Below are 20,035 nucleotides of genomic sequence, written 5' to 3'. Positions count from 1 at the left end.
CCTGCACCAATACCCCACTGCTCACTAAACTTCTCCCCCTACCCTCACCCCTCCCAAAAAAAAAAAAGGGTGACTTAGGTCACATTTGTGCTGTACTGGGTGTGCCAATGACTGGCCCCAAGAGCATACTGATCTGTCACAAGCCCTGAAACTATTCTTGCTCCAGTACTGCTAACGCTTGCTGAGTCAGGCGACTGTTCAAATGCAGACTCATGGTCCCATAATCAGGACAACTTTCTCATCCATGGTCTCCATTGGTGTCCTCTTGGCCTTCCAGAGACTCGTTCAGAGCTACCTTCACACAGACATATAGGCATCTCTAAGCTCCTAGAATAGTGGGCAGAGTACTAGTGCAGTTCCAAAGGAGTCTATTTTCAATTCATTCCATTTATTAGTTCCATTTTCATGGATAAAAAACAAATAAGAAACAATTCTTAAACACGGTGACCAGAAAGTGAATAATGAAATCATATTTCTTAAACTGGAACTCCAGTTGAGGAAAACAGACAGACGGGGAATGCATTTTATTTATATACTTAGCGACCTCTACTAGGCTAGTGGGTTATCCATGTAATCTTTAAATAAACACGGACTCTGCCACTCTCTATAAGACCCACGTGGGAGGCAAACTCTAAATATAGTGATAATTTTAATAGAGCAACCAAGAGCTAAATATGCAGAGAATACTACATAAACTTTCAAATGCAAAGAAAGTTTGGTAGCTATGCTAATATCCTCTTAAAATATATGAATTGATAATATAGTAAGTGTGGTACTTCCTTGAAATTTTATTTTTTTTTTTATCAAACAAGATTTATTCATTAAAGGACTCAAGGAGTCACTCAAGACACGAGGAACTAGGGTTAAAAAGAAAGAATTAAAGAAGTTTTTAGATTATATTGGAAATATTTGCCCCTGGTTCCCCCAGGAAGGCACTATAGATGAGAAGTGTTGGAGGAGAATTGGTGACTGTCTTAATGATTACTATCAGTCTTTTGGTCCTGAACGTGTACCTGTTTCTGCCTTTTGTTACTGGAATTTAATGATATCTTAAAAAATTATAATAACCACCCTGATATTAAAAACCTTATTACAGAGGGTGAAAAGGTCCTCCGGCAACTTTCTAGTCCGCCGTCCAGGACAAAGTCCCCATCCCCATGCCCTTCTGTGATTATTGATCTTGATCCCCCAGTACTCAGTCAAAATAAAAGCCTCCCAGCACCCAATGAAAGTAAAAGCCCTGTTCCCCTCCCTATAGGTCCCACTGCACTTACTAAAGTTCCTTGAAATTTTTATGAGTCCATTTTCCTTAATTATTAGAACTCCACTCAAGCATTTAAAATGTTATATCCTGAGTTAGCACATAGCTAAACTTACAGGTCAGAAAAGTGCTAACTTGATTTTAAGCTAGTAAAAATTATGGTAAAAAAGTGTTCATTAGGTAAGCAGTTTGCATTTTTTTAATGTTTAGGATTAGGTGACGAATCAATATTAAATTAAGTAATAATGTCTCTTGCGGGGGTTTCTCAACCTTGATATTAATGGTGCGTCTCCAAGAGGTTCTGTATATATGACATCTAGCATATCTCCCACTCCTTCAAGTGGAAAATGATTCAAGCAGGTATATTTTTGCCACAGACTCTCTCCTGTCCAAGCACTGCTCAGCTCTGGCTTATGGTGGTGCAGGGGGATTGAGTCAGACATTAAAGTCTCCTTGCATAACCATTATGCTGTCAGCCTCCTTCCCCAAATACCTTGCTAACCTGAATGGGCATTAAGAATCTTAACTGATTTTTTTTTTTTTGCTTCCAGGGTTATTGCTGGGCCTCAGTGCCTACACCAAGAATCCACTGCTCCTGGAGACTATTTTTTCCCCTTTTATTGCCCTTGTTGTTTTATCGTTGTTGTGGTCATTATTATTGATGTTGTTGTTGGATAGGAGAGAGAGAAATGGAGAGAGGAGGGGAAGACAGAAAGGGGGAGAGAAAGATAGACACCTGCAGACCTGCTTCGCCACTTGTGAAGTGACCCGCCTGCACGTGGGGAGTGAGGGGGGTCTTAAACAGAGATCCTTCGCTGGTCCTTGAGCTTTGCGCCATGTGCGCTTAACCTGCTGTGCTACCGCTTGACCCTCTTAACTGACGTTTTTAATTCATCAAGTTGCCCAAGGGAAAGAAAAAATATGACAAAATGTCACTGTTCAAGAAGACCTAGGAAAATATTATTTGCAGTTAAAAAATGCCATATGCCCCTCCTCTATTTCCAGAAGGGAAGGGCAGAATGCTGACTTGTGAACAAGATGACAGAATAATCTAGAAGAGAGATGGCTATACCATGTCAAACAGGAGGACTATAATTTCAGAAAAACTAGAAAAAAAAAGTTGAGGCAGGGAGTGGCTGGGCAGTAGCGCACCTGGTTGAGCGCACATGTTACAATGTTCAAGGACCCAGGTTGGAGCCCTTGGTTCCCATCTGCAGAATGAAAGCTTTGTGAGTAGTGAAGCAGTGTTGCAGATGTCTTTCTGGCTCTCTCTCTCTCCCTCTCTCCATCTCACCCCCTTCCCTCCTGATTTCTGGCTGTCTCTGTCTAATAAAGATAATAAAAAAATTTAAAAAATAAAAAGGTTTGGTTAAGTGGAAAAGATATTTGGTTCTAAATAATTTTGTAATTCATAGCTTTTGTAATGCGACTAGATAATTTGAGGACATATTATACATACACACATACATATATATGTATATGTATCACAGTTTATGAAAACAAATGCTTCAAATTCTTGTGAAATAAAAATTGTCTATTAATATTTTAGCAGGTATGCCACATAAATGAACTGGAACTTAAGAAATCAGTGATAAAATATTGTGCTATAAAACACTTGAGGTATGTCAGGAAAACCATATAAAGAGAAATCAGATGAGTTATTGTCAATCCATCTGTTAGTCTGTCGCTGAATCTTAAGTCAGTGCAAGCTCTCTTGGATACGTATGGGTCTTTTCCAAGATTTCAGGCTGCCATTCCTAGGCAACAATGCTGAGTCTTCAGGAGACTGACACCCTTCACTGATCACAGGTCCACACATTTTAGAGGCTGTCTTACTGGAGATTCAGAAGACAAAATTCCTCTGTGGGATCTTCAAAGTCTATACAACTCAGCCATTCCATGAAGGTGATAATTAAGCCCACTTGCCAGTGGTGTGTTAGTCCACTGGCACTAGGTTCATTTAGCTCTGCATCAAAACTGCTAATGAGTTCATCTTACAGACCAGAAAGCTTGGCAGATCAGGTTGTTTGTCTAACATAAAAAAGCAGAGAATCCTTACTACTTTCTGTATTTTGTAACCTATGATCTGAAATGAAAAACAGCATTGGAAGTTGTCATTTTGTAAGTATGATGCACTACATCCAACCAAGTAGTAACTAGGTCTGACACTGCTTAGCTTCTAAAAATCATACAGGATTGGATACACTCAGGGTGGTGTGAACATAAACTATAATGTATTTCTAATTTTGAAAGCAATTAACAAGAAAACCCTGAAAGTCTCCAAACACATACATATATCTGTCTGCTATCACTCTATCTACCTATCACTATGATAGGTAGATAGTGCTATGAACTTGAGGCTAGGAATACAGACTTTCAAGTCAGACTACCATGTCTCCAATATTATAGTGGAAAAGCTTTCCTAAAAGATATGCCTACCTGACACCTGTGAAAATAGCCTTATTTAGAAAAAGAAGTCTTTTCGTTTTAATGAAACCAGAGATCCTGAACAGTGATTATTTTGGGTTGAGGTTGAGTCCTTGGCACAATGACAACTCAAAGCACGACAGTGGAGGCAGAAGTCAGATGGTAGTGGGTATGGTTTGTAGACACCTATCCTAGGGAATAAGAAACTGTACTCAGGAAACAACAGCTATCTTGTAAATCATTTCTCCCTCCAAAGAGAAATTTTTTTTTTTTAAAGAGAAAAAGTAGAAGACAGAAAGGGAGGGAGTTGTGACAACAGAGGCAGGTCCCTAGAAGTCTCAAACTCTATGGACGTCAGCAAGCTAAGTAAGAACAAATAGAGGTCTAGAGTGAGGTAGGGATTGAATCTTCTTTGGTCTCAGGCAGGAACTCATCCTGAAGGCCCTTTGATTTCAGACTTCTGGCCTCCAAAACTGTGAGAAAATACACTTCTATTGTTTTAAGTGATTTGCTCTGGCTGTTGCAGGGAAAAAAGACAAGCAACACCTCAATGAACTGCCTGACCTTGGCAACCTTGCTCAGGTCTTCCTATCTCAGAACCATTACCCAGATGCTGCTAAATGCTGCCCATGAATATCCATGGCAAGGAAATTGATAATAATATATACGTTGTCATTACTATGTGGCGAGGACCATCTTTAAATGTTTTATTAGTGATTTAGTAATTATTTGCAAGGCATTTAAATTCTGGGAGCACCTTCCACACCACACCTACCACCATCGCTCTGAGTATTAAGATCAAAGACCCTTTTTGGGCCTCTCTAGAACCTTGTCCTCAAGGTGAAACAACAATGGTTGGGACTGCTCCACTCTCTGAAGGGAAGCTGGGTCAACATACTCTGCCACTCAAGGAAGACTGGTCCTGAACTGGGTGCAGACTAGAATGTTCGCAGCTATAACCACGGAATGCAAGCTAGGACCTACAGGGATGCAGAGGTTACACAGGCTCCTGTGTTGAATATGGGCCCCGGATCAGATTGCTAGGAACTACAGTTAACAGTGCTTACATACTTTTCCCATATTTGGGAGCTACTCTCTTCCCTGATGCAGCTTTCTAGTCCTATTTCCAACTTTGACACCATCTCCCCAGACAATATCTTTAGCCCACCTGCATGTTAGCTATTGGGCTCAGGCAAAAATTAGTAAAGTCATGGGCCCCTTGGAATATACCTAAGATAGATTTCCTGGATCCTTCCAATATGAATACCTCAATTCTCATCTGCTATATTCCTACCTATAGGTTCCTGATGATTAAAAAATTTGTTCTGCTTTATGTCTTAATGCTTTTCAGCCACCGAGTCACAGATGCTACCACGATGCCAACCTGACTTTCCTGGATAGACAACTTCACCAATGTGTCCTGAAACCCCACCTCTCCAGAGCCAGACCCCACTAGGGAAAGAGAGAGAGAGGCTTGGACTATGGACCGACCTGTCAATGCCCATGTCCAGCAGAGAGAAGCCAGACAGACATTCCACCTTCGGCACTCCATTAACGATCCTGGGTCCATAGTCCCAGAGGATTAAGAATAGGAACGCTTCCAATGGAGGGGATGGGGTACAAAACTCTGGTGGGTGGGAATTTTGTGGAATTGTATCCCTCTTATCCCATGGTCTTGTCAATTGTTATTAAAATAAAATATTTGTGGGTTTTTGTGTGGGTTTTTTTTTTTTTTTTTTTTGGTCTCCAGGGTTTTTGCTGGGGCTTGATGCCTGCACTATGAATCCACTGCTCCTTTGACCATTTTTTCTTTTCTTTTTTTTTTCTCTTTTGGATAGGACAGAGAGAAGTTGAAAGGGGAGGGGAAGACAGAGAGGGAGAGGGACAGAGAGACACCGGCAAACCTACTCACCGCCTTAGAAGTGAACCCCCGGGAGGTGGGGAGCTGAGGGTTCAAACCAGCATCCTTGCGCGAGTCCTCGTGTTTTGTACTATGTGAGCTTAACCCGGTGTGCTACCACCCAGCCCCCTGTGGTTTTTTTTTTTTTTATGGTGCTTCTCTGTATTTTACAAATTATGTAAAAGAACATGTACTGGTTTTTATTCATTGGCTGGAAGGCTGCAAACCCAGATGCCCCTCTTGAGTTGCAAAGCCAAGCAGTGCCAGAATATTTAACAACACATGCCAGCAGGATGCACAGAGAAAGAAAAATTTGATTAATACCTGAGCACTACAATCCATAAATTGCTACAAATAGCCTACTCTTTTGGCTAGTTGAGAAGCTCCGAGAAACAGCTTCCTGTTGCCTAGTACAAGAAAGCCGGATTTTTTGATGACTGTCTCTCTTACCACAGGAGTAGTACTTCTACAATACCAGCATGGAACTTCCAGATTTCATACTGCACCATTTCTGATCCCTGAGTTTATAAACGGACTGTCCACTACTCAGATTTCTAGCTATTTTCACTATAAGTACGACTGAGTACTTTAACTGACCCCCTTCTCTTATGGAAAACACCACTTCTGTGATGAAGTACCAAGCTTGCTGCAACCACCTAGGCATGAAAGACTGTCCAGGGTGAGCCTAACACAGCAGGAGGGAGGTGGACATGGCAGCTATCAGGATGAGGTGAGAGGGCACTGATGTCACAGGCTCTTTTTTTTTTAAATTTTTTATTTAAGAAAGCATTAATGAACAAAAACATAAGGTAGGAGGGGTACAACTCCACACAATTCCCACCACCCAATCTCCATAACCCACCCCCTCCCCTGATAGCTTTCCCGTTCTCTATCCCTCTGGGAGCATGGACCCAGGGTCATTGTGGGTTACAGAAGGTAGAAGGTCTGGTTTCTGTAACTGCTTCCCCGCTGAACATGGGCGTTGACTGGTCGGTCCATACTCCCAGTCTGCCTCTCTCTTTCCCTAGTAGGGTGTGTCTCTGGGGAAGCTGAGCTCCAGGACACATTGGTGGGGTCTTCAATCACCAGGTTCCAGATGTCACAGGCTCTTAACAAGAACCAGGGAATGTGAGGACTTTCATCCTCTATAACATCAGCTCCCTGGATCAACACTAAGTAGGTGGGTGGCAAGTACCTTTTAATAATCACTGTGAATTTACAAAATACATGTGCCCCCCCACCCCCTGGCAAATTACTGCTATCGGCAGTTCCTCACTCTCAAGTGCAGTAGGTTTTTTGTTTGTTTGTTTTTAGCACAGTGAAAACTGAGAGGCTGCCACGTTCCTGTCCTTATTTCAGATCCCCCTCCGAGTGAGTTGAAGGACTTACAACCTTTCCCTTCTTTAGTAGATGGAGACTGTTCAAGTACTCATGTTTGAAACTCGAGGGAAGAGACTTGGAAGACACCCTCTCTCTGTCCAGATCATTCCAACTCTGCCCGCTCCTACCTCACCTCCTCCTTGCATACCTTCTGCACCAATGTAGAGTCTCCACATTCCACTAGAATTTCCTGTTGAGCCTGACTCTTAAATCTTTATTTTAGATTGTGACTTCCTCTGGGGTATTTCTACTACTGTACTCTAATAGCAATTGAAAATGTAATATATACAAACACTAAACTTATCCATTTCTTTGGACCTGCCATATGTGGTCTATGTTCTCAGGATCTAAGTTATACATAGCTTCCAGCCGGCCAAAATTGAAATGTAGGAATCAGTTTGTTCTCCCCTTCCTTGCATCACAAATACTCAAGACTCACTGAATCCTCATAGCATCTCCTGCATAGCTCTTCATTCTCCAGCACACTGCTACAAGTTCCCCGTATGTGGGCTGCTGTGACATTCTGTTCTTCTATCAACACGCATAGAAATCACCCAGACCTTCTAGAATAACTTCGTAAGAAAGCTCTGACCCCCATCAGCTCAACATTCAAAGCCTGCTATGTTTTATCTTTTTTTTAACATATCCCTTCATCTTCTAACTACAGTATCCTATTATGCTCTTAGAGTATTTAAGCAAAGAGGTCATCAGACAAGGGTGGTTCTAGCACTCAAGATAAGAGAACCAAAACCAGGGATTCGGTGTTGGCTCACATGGCCCACTAGAGCACACCCATTATGACAAGTGAGGATCTATTCGACTTCCCCCGCCCCACCCAGTCCCACCTGCAGGGGTGAAGCTTCAAAATCAGCGGAACAGTGCTGAGTGTTTCTCCCCTCTCTGTCTCTCTACTCCTCCACATCAAAATAGAGGACAAAGAAATGGCTACTGAGAAGGGTAGAGCTGTGCAAGCACCAAGCCCAGTCATCACCCTGGTGGCAAAAAAGGAAAAAGAATAAAATAAATAAAAAAGAAAAAAAAAAAAAAAGAAAACCTAAGTCAGAGTCTACCAGAAATAGAAAATGAAATTTTGGAACAATCACACATAGAAAACTAGGCTGGACAACATACTCTATGCTCCACCTGAGGAAGATGGGTCCTGATATTGGGGCAGCATGGAATGTTCCTACTCATGACCACAGAATGTGAGCTCAGATCTACAGGGATGCAGAGGTCACACAGGCTCCTAAGCTGAATGTGGGCTCCAGATCACATCAAATCAATGGGATTTACAGTGAACAATTTTTATATACCTTTCCCATATTATTACTCTCTTCCCTGATCCAGTCTTTTGGTCCTTTTCAAGCCATGACATCATCTCCCCAGACAATAACTTGAATCCACCTGCATATCAGATGTCAGGCTCAGGAAACAATAACAATGACAAAAACTAGTATAGTCATGGGCTCTTTGGAATATAACTAAAATAGGACTACCCACTATCTACAAAACAGAGACACCCCCCCCCCCCAACTCTTCATATGAACTTTTCCAGCCTTTAGGTTCATGTTTAGTCAACAATCTGTTTGGCTTTATATGTTAACTCTTTTTTTCAGCCACCAGATTCCAGATGCTAACATGATGCCATCCGGACTTTCCTGGGTAGACAACTCCATCAATGAGTCCTGGAGCCCTGCTTCCCCAGAACCATGGCCCACTAGGGAAAGAGAGACAGGCTGGAAGTATGGGTCAACCTGCCAGAACCCATGTTCAGCGGGGAAGCAATTAAAGAAGCCAGCCCTTCCACCTCTGCACCCCATAATGACCCTGGGTCCATACTTCCAGAGGGATAAAGAATAGGAAAGCTATTAGGGGAGGGGAGGGGATATGGAGTTCTGGTGGTGGGAGTTGTGTGTGGAGTTGTACCCCTCTTATCCTGTGGTTTTTGTCAGTGTTTCCCTTTTATAAATAAAAATTTTAAAAAAAACTAGGCTTTCACAAATAAGGCAAATGCTCATACTATATTCAGTTAAAGGATTTCTTGGCTCCATTGTTTACTCTGTAAAAGTTCTGTCTCTAGTCCTTGTGGATAAAGTGTTTCTAAGTCCCCTCCTTGCTTTAGCGCTGCCCAATTCAAGTCAATGTACACTCAGAGAAATGACTGAAAAGTGTATGCACCTCAGGTTAGTATGTAAGAGTGCTTTACATTCTCAGTGGCTGAAATCCCTTCAAACTGTCTATGTGTGGCCGGCAATATTTGACTCTTGTGTCCTGGCAGGAATTGTTCTTCCAGCCAAGAATGTGTATCTTTCTCAGTTCTGAATTTCTAAATTCTTCCAGTTATCACAAAATCCAAGACTCAGTAAGACTTTGCCCACTGTTGAGTCAGTGGGCAGCATTTTTAACTGTGCCATTTTTCTACCTCTCAAGTCACCTGGCTGTGTAATTCCCCACTGACCAGCATTAAGATGCCTGCAGGACAAGGGCCATTATCAGATTCATGTGGGAAATCTCCCCCAGCCTTGTGCTGCTGTGCTCACCCAGAGATGACCAAGGGACTCTACACTTCTGAGTAATCCCTGGCAGTCCTCGACTAAGGACCACGAGAAGTGTGTAAAAAGGCAAAGACTTATTATCTGCTCTCCAGGAGCTTAGAGTCTACTCACAGAGATTAGATTAACATAGACTAGACACAGAGGACAGGATTATGCGAATACACACTACACACACTCTTAGAAGTCAGAAGAAAGGGTCCTTTTATGAAACTAAATTGGATCTGAGGAACAGACTTATTTTGGATGGCTGAAAGGGGAATTCTAGGCAAAGGGATTAATTACACCTCCAGTAAATAGGATTAGTAGAGGCAAAGACATGAGGAAGAAGAGGGCCCGACAGTTACATCCCCACAAACACTGGGACCTGGGCTAAGTGGCTTGTATGGATTACTGCACTTCATCTGTACAATAATCCTGCCAAGCAGATAGTATCACTGGCAGTTTTATATATAAGGAGGCCGAGGCTCAAGAGGATTAACTAACTGGCCAAGGTTACACAAGCTTGGCTGCAAAGCTAGGATTTGAAAAGGGGAACCTGTTTTCACTGCACGATGCTTATACCTCCGAAGGAAAACACAAAAAATAGCCCTGGGGGTTTCCTTCAGGGAGGGGAACTCAGTTTGTTATGACAGCTCAAGGTGTCAACTAAGAAGCACACTGTGCAAGATGTCTAGGGCTCGGTTAAGAGTTAGCTGACGCTGAATGCAAGGCTGTTCAACTAGAAAGAGGAGCAAGAAGGCTCATCAACTGGGAGAGAGTATGTGGGAAGAAGTGATTAAGGAAGGCAGAATAGAAGTGAGGAATAGCTCCAAGCTAACCGACAACACAGAGCAGAGACACAGATGCAAGAGGAGTTGGGGTTGTTATCACTCAGCCCCAGTTTACTTCAGTCACAAAGCAAGAGATTGTCCAACTGAACACAGCTTTGTCAGTGAATAGGCATCCTCAGAGGTGATGGATGAGAGAGGAAGCTTGTGTGTGTGTGTGTGTGTGTGTGTGTGTGTGTGTGTGTGTGTGTGTGTGTACATACTGGGTCTCGTTGGCACATCGGATCTTGCAGCCTTCCTTGGGAATCACCAAGCCCAGGTGCATTCGGAGCCTGCAGTTAGTGGGTCCTGTGTGCGGCCACACGTGAGTTCCAGGGTGCATGACAGAATATTTGATCTGTGGGGGAAAGATAACACATTGTTCATCAGTCATGTATTTAGCAGAATGTGGAGGAATTGTTAAAGTGACAGGACAAAATTACTGTCAATTTGGATTAGAGCCTTTGTGAGATTCAGAATTTATGGTCTCGTCTTATTTCTTTGTGAAGGAGCTAAAAATAAGGACTCTCATTTTCTACAAAGTGGTGAAGAATGAACATTTTCCACCCTTAGTTTCTGACGTCAACCATATGAGATTATGCTTCATTACAAAGGGGCTGAAAAAAACAGACATTCGTTGATCCATAGGAAAACACAGTTTCCTTGTCCGTGTCCACATCCCTTATTCCTAATAACAAACCCTGTTCTGCCCAGCTCTGAAAACCCTGGGTACCTGTCCTCTCCTGCATCCCGTAGTCTCAGGAAATTTCTCGAGTAAAGAACAGGTTTTCGGAGCTCCTTTACAGGCCTTCTCATTTTTTCTCCCTGGAACAATAAATGATAAAACCATTGTGAAAAATAGATGGAGGGCACCCATTTGAGCACACATGATGCACGAGGACACAAGTCCAAGCACCCAGTTCCCACACGCAAGGGGGGGAAGCTCACACACTGTGCTGAAGGAGTCTTTCTTCCCATCTCTGCCTTCTTTTTCAGGGTCTCTCTGTCTCTACCCAATAAATAAATAATCAAAGGAGAGTGGATGCCCATGGAGGTGACTAGGTTAAATGAAATAGGAGATGAGAGACAACTACCAGATGGTTTTGTTTATATGTGGAATATAGATAACGAAATTAAACTTAAAACAAACAAACAAACACCAGGAACTGAACTGCTTCTGATACTTTGTGAGAACTATGGTGGTTAAAGAGGGGAGGACACAGGACTTTGCCGGAGAGTACAGTCACTTGAACACACATGTACATATCTGTGAAACTGTACCCTTGGAACCTGAAAATTTTGTAAATTACTGACAAACCATTAGTAATAAAAAAACACCAATAAAAAAAAATCTTCCAGTGAGAAGCATGAAAAGTTCTTAGACACAGATTGCACTTTGATCATATGTGATCTGTGTTGTCATCCTTGCTGTAGGAAGAGGAAGACTGAGTAAATATAAGACAAGATCTCTTGTTCCAATAGATAGTGACGAGCAGAGCAAAGGCTGGAAGATTCTGGTCATTGTTGGACTATCTGACTAGCAATGTCTAATGGATGAGACATGTGCTGAATACTTATTTTGCTCCATGCTGCAGACAGAATAATGCCCTCTCCTCCTAACAGTGTCAATATGCTAATAAGCCCAAGAACATGTGAACGTCATATTATATAGCAAGGAAGATTAAGGTTGCAAATGACACTGAGGATTTTTTAAAAATCTTTTTATTATTTTGAATAGGATACAGAGAGAAATTGAGACAGAAAGAGGAGATAGACAGATGGATGGATGGATGGATGGATGGATGGATGGATGGATGGATGGATGGGTGGGTGATAGACAGATCTGCAGCACCTCTTCACTGCTTGTGAATCATTCCCCCTCTACAGGTGTGGACTGAGGGCTTGAACCTGGGTCCTGGCGCACAGTAATACGTGCACTCAACTGGCACAGCAATGACCAGCAACTGGCATTGAAGTTTTGATCAGCTGAGTTTAAAACAAGATCGTCCTGGACCGGGCTGCGCTAGCTCACTAAGGAGGGTGTGTGCTGTGCCTCACACCTGGCCTGGGTTTGAGTCTTGACAGCGCATGAAAGAACCATGCCACTGGGGGATATTTCAGTGTTGTACTGTTTGTTTGTTTATTTATTTTTGTCATTACCTGAGCTTCACTACATCAGGCAGATCTTTTCAGATAGAAAGAGAGAGACAGAGGAAGAAAGGGAAAGACACAGCACAGGACACCATGTGGTGGGGGTCACACTTGAACCTGGATCACATTCAGGGCAGACCAGGCGCTGTGCAACCTCCCTCTCCCTTTGAATGAAAACGCTGGCTACAGAAAGCTGTCCAGTGCAATCCCAAGGCCCTTACCCGTGGAAGAATGCAGAAAAACCAGTGGAAGAGAATGGGACAGGTGTGGTTGGCAGGAACACTGAAGGGAACTATACGGCATATGGAATGAGGGCCTCCTGGAAAAGCTGGATTTTCAGAAGGAAGGCAACCCAGGGGGGTCACCTTGATTTAGCACAGTGTCAGCTGATGAATGTCCAGAAGGGAATGAAGAGAGGGGAGGATGTCTTTCTTTGAGAGATGATGATTTTTCTTTTTTTTTAAATTTTTTATTTATAAAAAAGAAACATTGACAAAACCATAGGATAAGAGGGGTACAACTTCACACAATTCCCATCACCAGATCTCCGTATCCCATCCCCTCCCCTGATAGCTTTTCTATTCTTTAATCCTCTGGGAGTATGGACCCAAGGTCATTGTGGGGTGCAGAAGGTGGAAGGTCTGGCTTCTGTAATTGCTTCCCCGCTGAACATGGGCGTTGACAGGGATGCTTTTTCTATGAGTGACTGTGTCAGGAATACATTATTTTGGGGTCATGTTTTAGGCAACTTTCCTCAACACGTACAAATTCATAGATCTTAAGGAATTTATACTCAGGAATATATACCACAGCATTCGCTCTCATGGAGGAGTAAGAGAGTGAAATTCTTTTAAAGGACAGGGACTGTTTTAAATCCCGAATTAGTATTCCTATGAAAGATTGCTCTATCTAAAGCTGAGTTCAATTTCATTTCACTAATGTTAGCCATGCCCTAAATAATCATATACTGAGAATGAAATGCAATACAAGGAAAGTAACTTAAAGGTATCCTCAATGAAACTGATCTCGATGTTTTATTAAAACCATCTATAGCTGCGTAAGTTTTTGTGGAAATGGTCTCTCTCTTTCTCGTAAAATGATAGCTTTGGGTCATTAGAGGGGTATTCAAATGAACTGAATGGAAACTCTCAGTTGAACAGAGAGATTACTGTAGACATCATCACAAAGCATCTTAGACTCTAAGCACCCCCTGCACCAACCCACCCGCATACTGGATCTGGGAGAGACTGGCAGAAGTCTCTGATTCTCAACTCTGAGCTGTTCACACAGTGGTGAAATGCAGCCTGGCAGCTAGAGAGCAACCAGAAGTGGATGGATTTCCTATGGGCACAGTGGTGAGGGCTGAGTATGTGCCACTTGCAGTGCAGGTGGGCGTTACTTGAATGAAGGGTAATTGAGGGGCAGATGGATCGCCACTTAGTCAGTACTAGCCGAAAGAGCCCTTGTCACCACACAGACATGTGCATCTTTCCTCGCTGGCAGACGGGTATTCTTTATAGGAGAAAAAACTATGGAACCGATGCTCAACATTTCTAGATTCTCATTGGTAGCTTAAATTATTCACATGCTGTAAGTGTGGGTTCAGCAGTGTTTGTGAAGTGGTTCAAGAACTGCGTAACGTAGGGCAACAAAAGGGAATAAATAAATAAAATAAATAAATATATATATATATATAAAAGAACTGCGTAACGTGCTTAGAGTGACTCATGTGATGCCCTCCAACCTGCTGACAAGAGGCATGGTTTGTGTCATGCTTTATAGAGGGGGAACTGAGGCACAGAGAGGTCAGATAACAATGGCAAAACAGGAATTTCAGCTAAACTGGGCCCAGACTTCATGTTCCTAGCCAGGAGATAAGATAGTCTCTTCACTGCTGCTATTACAAAAATGCATCATTAATATGTAATTAAAAAGGTGTATCACAACTATCAATTAGAAAACTATTCCAGGGATCGGGTGGTGGTGCACCTGGCTGAGCGCATATGTTATAATGCACAAGGACCCAGGTTCGAGCCCTTGGACCCCACCTGCAGGGAAAAAGCTTCACAAGTGGTGAAGGGAGGCTACAGGTGTCTCTCTGTCCCTCTCCCTCTCTATCAACCCTCCTCTCTCAATTTCTGGCTGTCTCTATCAACTACATAAATAAAGACAATTAAAAAAAAGAATCTGGGAGTCCGGTGGTAGTGCAGCGGGTTAAGCGCACGCACGCCAAGCATGAGGACCAGCGTAAGGATCCCAGTTCGGGCCCCCAGCTCCCCACCTGCAGGGGAGTCGCTTCACAGGCGGTGAAGCAGGTCTGCAGATGTCTGTCTTTATCTCCCCCTCTGTCTTCCCCTCCTCTCTCCATTTCTCTGTGTCCTATCCAACAATGACGACATCAATAACAACAACAATAATCACTACGACAACAATAAAAAACAGCAAGGGCAACAAACGGGAAAATAAATAAATAAATAAATAAATATAAAAAAGAATCTATAAAAAAAAAAAAGAAAACTATTCCAGATCTCTCTATAGTGCTTGCTGCTGCTAATAACAACTCCAAACATGGGGAATTCTTTTCATTATCATTTCTCAGGTGCAGGCCGTAATGCTCTGGGTACACCCACATCTCACATCTAGCTATCAGGTAGCAGCCAGGACTCCAACCTAGGGTCACGGTCTCCAATACTTATGCTTCAACGTGCTACTCCTTATTTCGTTGTATCACAGATTAGATGGCAGCTGTGTCTGCTCCGCTGAGGAGGAAACAGTCCAGTGACTAAACTCACACACAGACAGATGTACTTTTCCTCATCACATTTAAATGAGCTGTCAAGAAGTCAAGAACTGAGGCCAGCGGACACTTTAGGATCACAGAGTTGACTCCTTTTACTGAGATATTAGTAAATGAAATTACCACGCTATTCACATATTGATTTTCTAGCTCTATATATGGTAATCTTGTTGACAAGATCCTAAAGAGTTGCCTGCAATTGGGTGATGCCTCTTCTGAGGAATGTTTTTTTGAAAACATCACTTAAGTAGCTTTTCTTTCTTCTCTTCTGTGTAAAGGTCTCTGAAACATCAATGGCATAAATGGCTGTGCTTCTCCTTTACTGTGAACTGCTAGCATCCTCTCACTTTATTTAGTGAAGCGAAAGGGGTACAGCATGTGCGGTTGAGTTTTCAGAGTGGATACATTTTGGGATAGCTATTGTTAGTTATTGTTAGCCCAGGTTAACCTGGCATTTCAAAAGGAGAATTGGAAAGATACTCAAAAGAGAAAATCCAATACTCCTTATTTTCAAGACAGACAGATGTACTAATTCACGGAATGAATTCGTATTGGAATCCTGTCTATGTATCTGGGCTTTGGACCAGTTCCAGGACTGTCAGGTTGAATACAAACATCTCATTTCTGAAGAGCTCTGACATTTGTTATTACTATCTTACTACAGGGGTGTTTCAAGAGCAAATGAGGTGCGGGACTTTTTCTTTTCTAAGGTAATGTTCAGGACGTGGTCAATTTTTTTTTTTAAGTCTACCCAGTGAGGATACTCTTTGTAGTACAGCCATTTCTTTGTAAACTTTACTTATTTATTTAATCTGAGAGGGAGTGGGAGATAGAGAAGGAGAGAAAGACACAGAGACACCTGCAGCCTTGCTTCACCACTCATGAAGCTTTCCTCCCTGCAGGTGGGGACTGGGGACTTGAACCTGGGTCCTTGTGCATGGTAATACATATACTTAACTAGGTGTGCCAACACCTGGCCATTGTAGCATACTTATTAATAGATCAGGAAAATAAAAATGCTGTGCATATGTATTTAACTGAATGCACCTGTATTCACACACACACACACACATACACACACACACACACACACACACACACATCCACATGTAATTAAGGTAAAGAAAAAATGACTCAACTTTGATAATAGAGATTTTCTAAGCAGTGTCCTTGAAATCATGGAGTCTAGTCTCAGAGAAATACCACCAGAAGGGTCACGACCATTTTTCACTAGGGTACAAAACAGAGTTGCAGGTCCGGAGCTTACCTTGCTGCCACAGGGTAAACTGGCTCCAGTCACCCCTCTCCCTTAAGTTCTCATCTTCAGGCAGGAAGAGGCCTTGAGCTTTATCCATCACTGCAAGGCCTTCATCACGGATTAGCTTCCAGTTTCTTTCTAAGAACTAGAGGGAAGATACTGATTTTATTGCACTGAAAAACACACCTGCTACAATTCCTTATAATGACCCTCATTTTTTTGCCTCCTTCATTTATTTATATTTAAATAAATCACATGTTTATTCTTCAATATGATACATATATAGAACTATTATATATCATTAACATTTTTACAAACCATTTTTTATTTGTGGCTAGTAGTAGTCTATAAGATTTAATAAAGCAATGCTCTCATCTAGATGAACTATTTCAAGTTTCTCTGGGTGTAAACATATTTTCTTTTATTTAATGTTCCATTTCTTTTTATATACATCTATTTATTAAATGAATGTATATAAAATTATTGCAATATATTTATTATTATAATAAATTATTGTATAGAGATTGAGAGAATAGGGGGAGATAGAGGAGAGACAGACAGCAAGACACCTGCAGCCCTGCTTCACCACTCGTGAAGCTTTCCCCCTGCAGGTGGGGACCAGAGGCTTGAACCTGGGTCCTTGTGCACTGTAATGTGAGCACTTAACCAGAAGTGCCACCGCCTGGCCCCCCTCAACACATTATTTTCAAAGGTCCAAGGTACTGAATAACTCAAGGGAGTGAAAATAATTTTCACAACCCAAAGTCTTTGTATCATCAACATTTAAATCATTCTTAGAGTCTCAGAGAATAATTCACAACTTGCTCCATAGTTTTGGTTCGTCTAAAGGTGTATCATCCCCCACCCCCTACCTCACTCAAAGGCCATGGTAACAAGAGCATCAATCTTGTAGGTCAGATCGAATCCCTATACTACTATAGTAAGTTCCATGCGACACTCCAGCATCTAAACTAGAATATAAATCAGAGACTTAATTTCACCTTTCAGTATAGTTGCTCATAAAGATGCCATCCTACAGGGTAAACATTAATTAAACGTCCAGTCCAAAGGTATTGGAAAGGTGTCTGTTGAAGCATTTGAGGTAATGTAAAATTATAACAGCACAAAATAAATGCTGCCATGTTTAGAATTAGGCTAAAGAAAAATATTTCCTTGACTTCTCTTTTATGAAAGTGTGTTCGTCTGTCAGCAAATGTGTTTATAATCAATAGAGTCATGCTAGCTCCAGAGGAAGGCTGGCATCCAGAGTGAGTGGGGAGCAGAGTTCTTCCTCTTAGAGATTCTCACATTTTGATGCTCAAACAGTCCTAAGTGAGTATTCAAGAAACCCAGAGAAGCAAGTATTATAATCATCAAATGAGTACAATGCAGTAAAACTTAAGGTTAGCTTAGATCCCATTAAACCCTAGGTCTATGTCCTCCCAGTTCCCATAAACTCAGCACTGGTTTTGATAACAACAAATGACTCTCAATGATTTAACAACTTGGAGAAAGTTTAACCTCTGGTTTAGCGCACTTGTTATAATGTGCAAAGTCGAGTGCCCAACTCCCATCTGCAGGGGGAGGTGCTTCATGAGTGATGAAGCAGTACTGCAGGTGTCTCTCTGTCTCTCCTCCTTTCTATCCCCCCTTCTCTCTTGATTTCTAGTTGTCTCTATCCAATAAAAAATAAAGATAATTTAAAAAATTTTTTAAAAACTTAGTCTAATCTCATCAGATAAAGAAAGAACTACAAACGCTGGATAAAGGCAAGAGACAGGCTCACTTTAACGATGGCCTTTTTGGTCAATACCAGGCCACCCCACATCTGGAGACCTAGTCAGGGAATCCTTGAATCCTCAAATTGATAGGATGGGCCTAAATCCTGATAAATCCCTCTCTCCACCATCACTGGTCACTTCCACCAGGAACGCCAATGTAAGCCCTCCTATGGGCCTCTCCAGGACCTTGCCCTCATTGTAGAGGAGTAATGGTAGGGACTGCTCCATTCTCCTTAGGGAGGCTGAGCTAACCTACTATGCTGCTCGAGGAAGACTAGTCCTGAAATGAGTGTAGACTAGAATGTTCCCAGCTGTGATCATGGACTGTGAGCTCAGACTGACAGAAACTCAGAGGTTACACAGGTTCCTGTGCTAAATATGAAGTATATGGGCCCTAGGTCAGATTGATGGAGTACATACTTAATGGCGTTTATATACTTTCCTCATGTTTGGGAGCTACTCTTTCCCCTAATTCAACGTTCTATTCTCAACTCTGACACTATCTTCCCAGATTATATATATATATTTTTTTTTTCTGGTAAAAAGAGTTTATCTGTGGCTTAAGAACACAGTGTGTATTTTTTATTATTATTTATTTATAAAAAGGAAATACTGATAAAACCATAGGATAAGAGGGGTACAACTCCACACAATTCCCACCACTAGAACTCCGTATCCCATCTCCTCCCTTGATAGCTTTCCTATTCTTCAGCCCTCTGGGAACATGGACCCAAGGTCATTGTGGGATGCAGAAGGTGGAAGGTCTGGCTTCTGTAATTGCTTCCCTGCTGAACATGAGCATTGACTGGTCGATCCATACTACCAGCCTGTCTCTCTCTTTCCCTAGTGGGGCGGGATTCTGAGGAGTCGGAGCTCTGGGACACAATGGTGGGCTTATCTATCCAGGGAAGTCTGGTTGGCATCATGCTAGCATCTGGAACCTGGTGGCCTATCCAGAAAACCCCAGGTTGTAAACTGCTTCTGTTTGGAACTCACAGCAGCTGCTGTTTCCAAGATGCCATCTTGGCTTTGACCCCCCCCCCCCCGACAATATTTTTAAGTCCACCACATGTTAGCTCTCAGGCTCCAGCAAAAGTTATTAAAGTCATACACCCTTTAGAATATATTGGGGCAGCTTGGAATGTTTCTACTCATGACCACAGAATGTGAGCTCAGATCTACAGGGATGCAGAGGTCACACAGGCTCCTAAGCTGAATATGGGCTCCAGATCAGACCAAATCGATGGGATTTATAGTCAACAATATTTATATGCCTTTCCCATATTAGGGAGCTACTCTCTTCCCTGATCCAGCTTTCTGGTCCTTTTTCAAGCCATGACATCATCTCCCCAGACAATAACTTGAATCCACCTGCATATCAGATGTCAGGAAACAATAACAATGACAAAAACTAGTATAGTCATGGGCTCTTTGGAATAGAACTAAAATAGGACTACCCACTATCTACAAAACAGAGACACCCCCCCCCCCCAACGCTTCATATGAACTTTTCCGGCCTTTAGGTTCATGTTTAGTCAATAATCTGTTTGGCTTTATATGTTGACTCTTTTTTTCAGCCACCAGATTCCAGATGCTAACATGATGCCATCCGGACTTTCCTGGGGCAGATAACCCCACCAATGTGTCCTGGAGCCCTGCTTCCCCAGAACCATGGCCCACTAGGGAAAGAGAGACAGGCTGGAAGTATGGGTCAACCTG

General features: G+C 42.3%; 1 protein-coding gene across 1 annotated transcript in view; it reads right to left on the bottom strand.

Annotated features, from left to right (window-relative positions):
• Positions 1 to 20,035, bottom strand: part of ASPH (aspartate beta-hydroxylase) — a 103,842-nt gene that overhangs the window by 3,382 nt on the left and 80,425 nt on the right. Inside the window, exons 10-12 of the mRNA XM_060202355.1 lie at positions 16,545 to 16,680; positions 11,063 to 11,154; positions 10,554 to 10,687 (exon numbers count right to left, since the gene is read on the bottom strand). Of these exons, the coding sequence (XP_060058338.1) occupies positions 10,554 to 10,687; positions 11,063 to 11,154; positions 16,545 to 16,680 (362 nt within the window). The remainder of the gene's footprint in view (positions 1 to 10,553; positions 10,688 to 11,062; positions 11,155 to 16,544; positions 16,681 to 20,035) is intronic.

Source organism: Erinaceus europaeus, chromosome 1 (assembly GCF_950295315.1).
Source record: "Erinaceus europaeus chromosome 1, mEriEur2.1, whole genome shotgun sequence".
In the NCBI taxonomy this organism is placed as follows: domain Eukaryota; kingdom Metazoa; phylum Chordata; class Mammalia; order Eulipotyphla; family Erinaceidae; genus Erinaceus; species Erinaceus europaeus.
The sequence above is the reverse complement of the archived record's forward strand: the minus strand, read 5'-3'. Positions and strand labels throughout refer to the sequence as shown.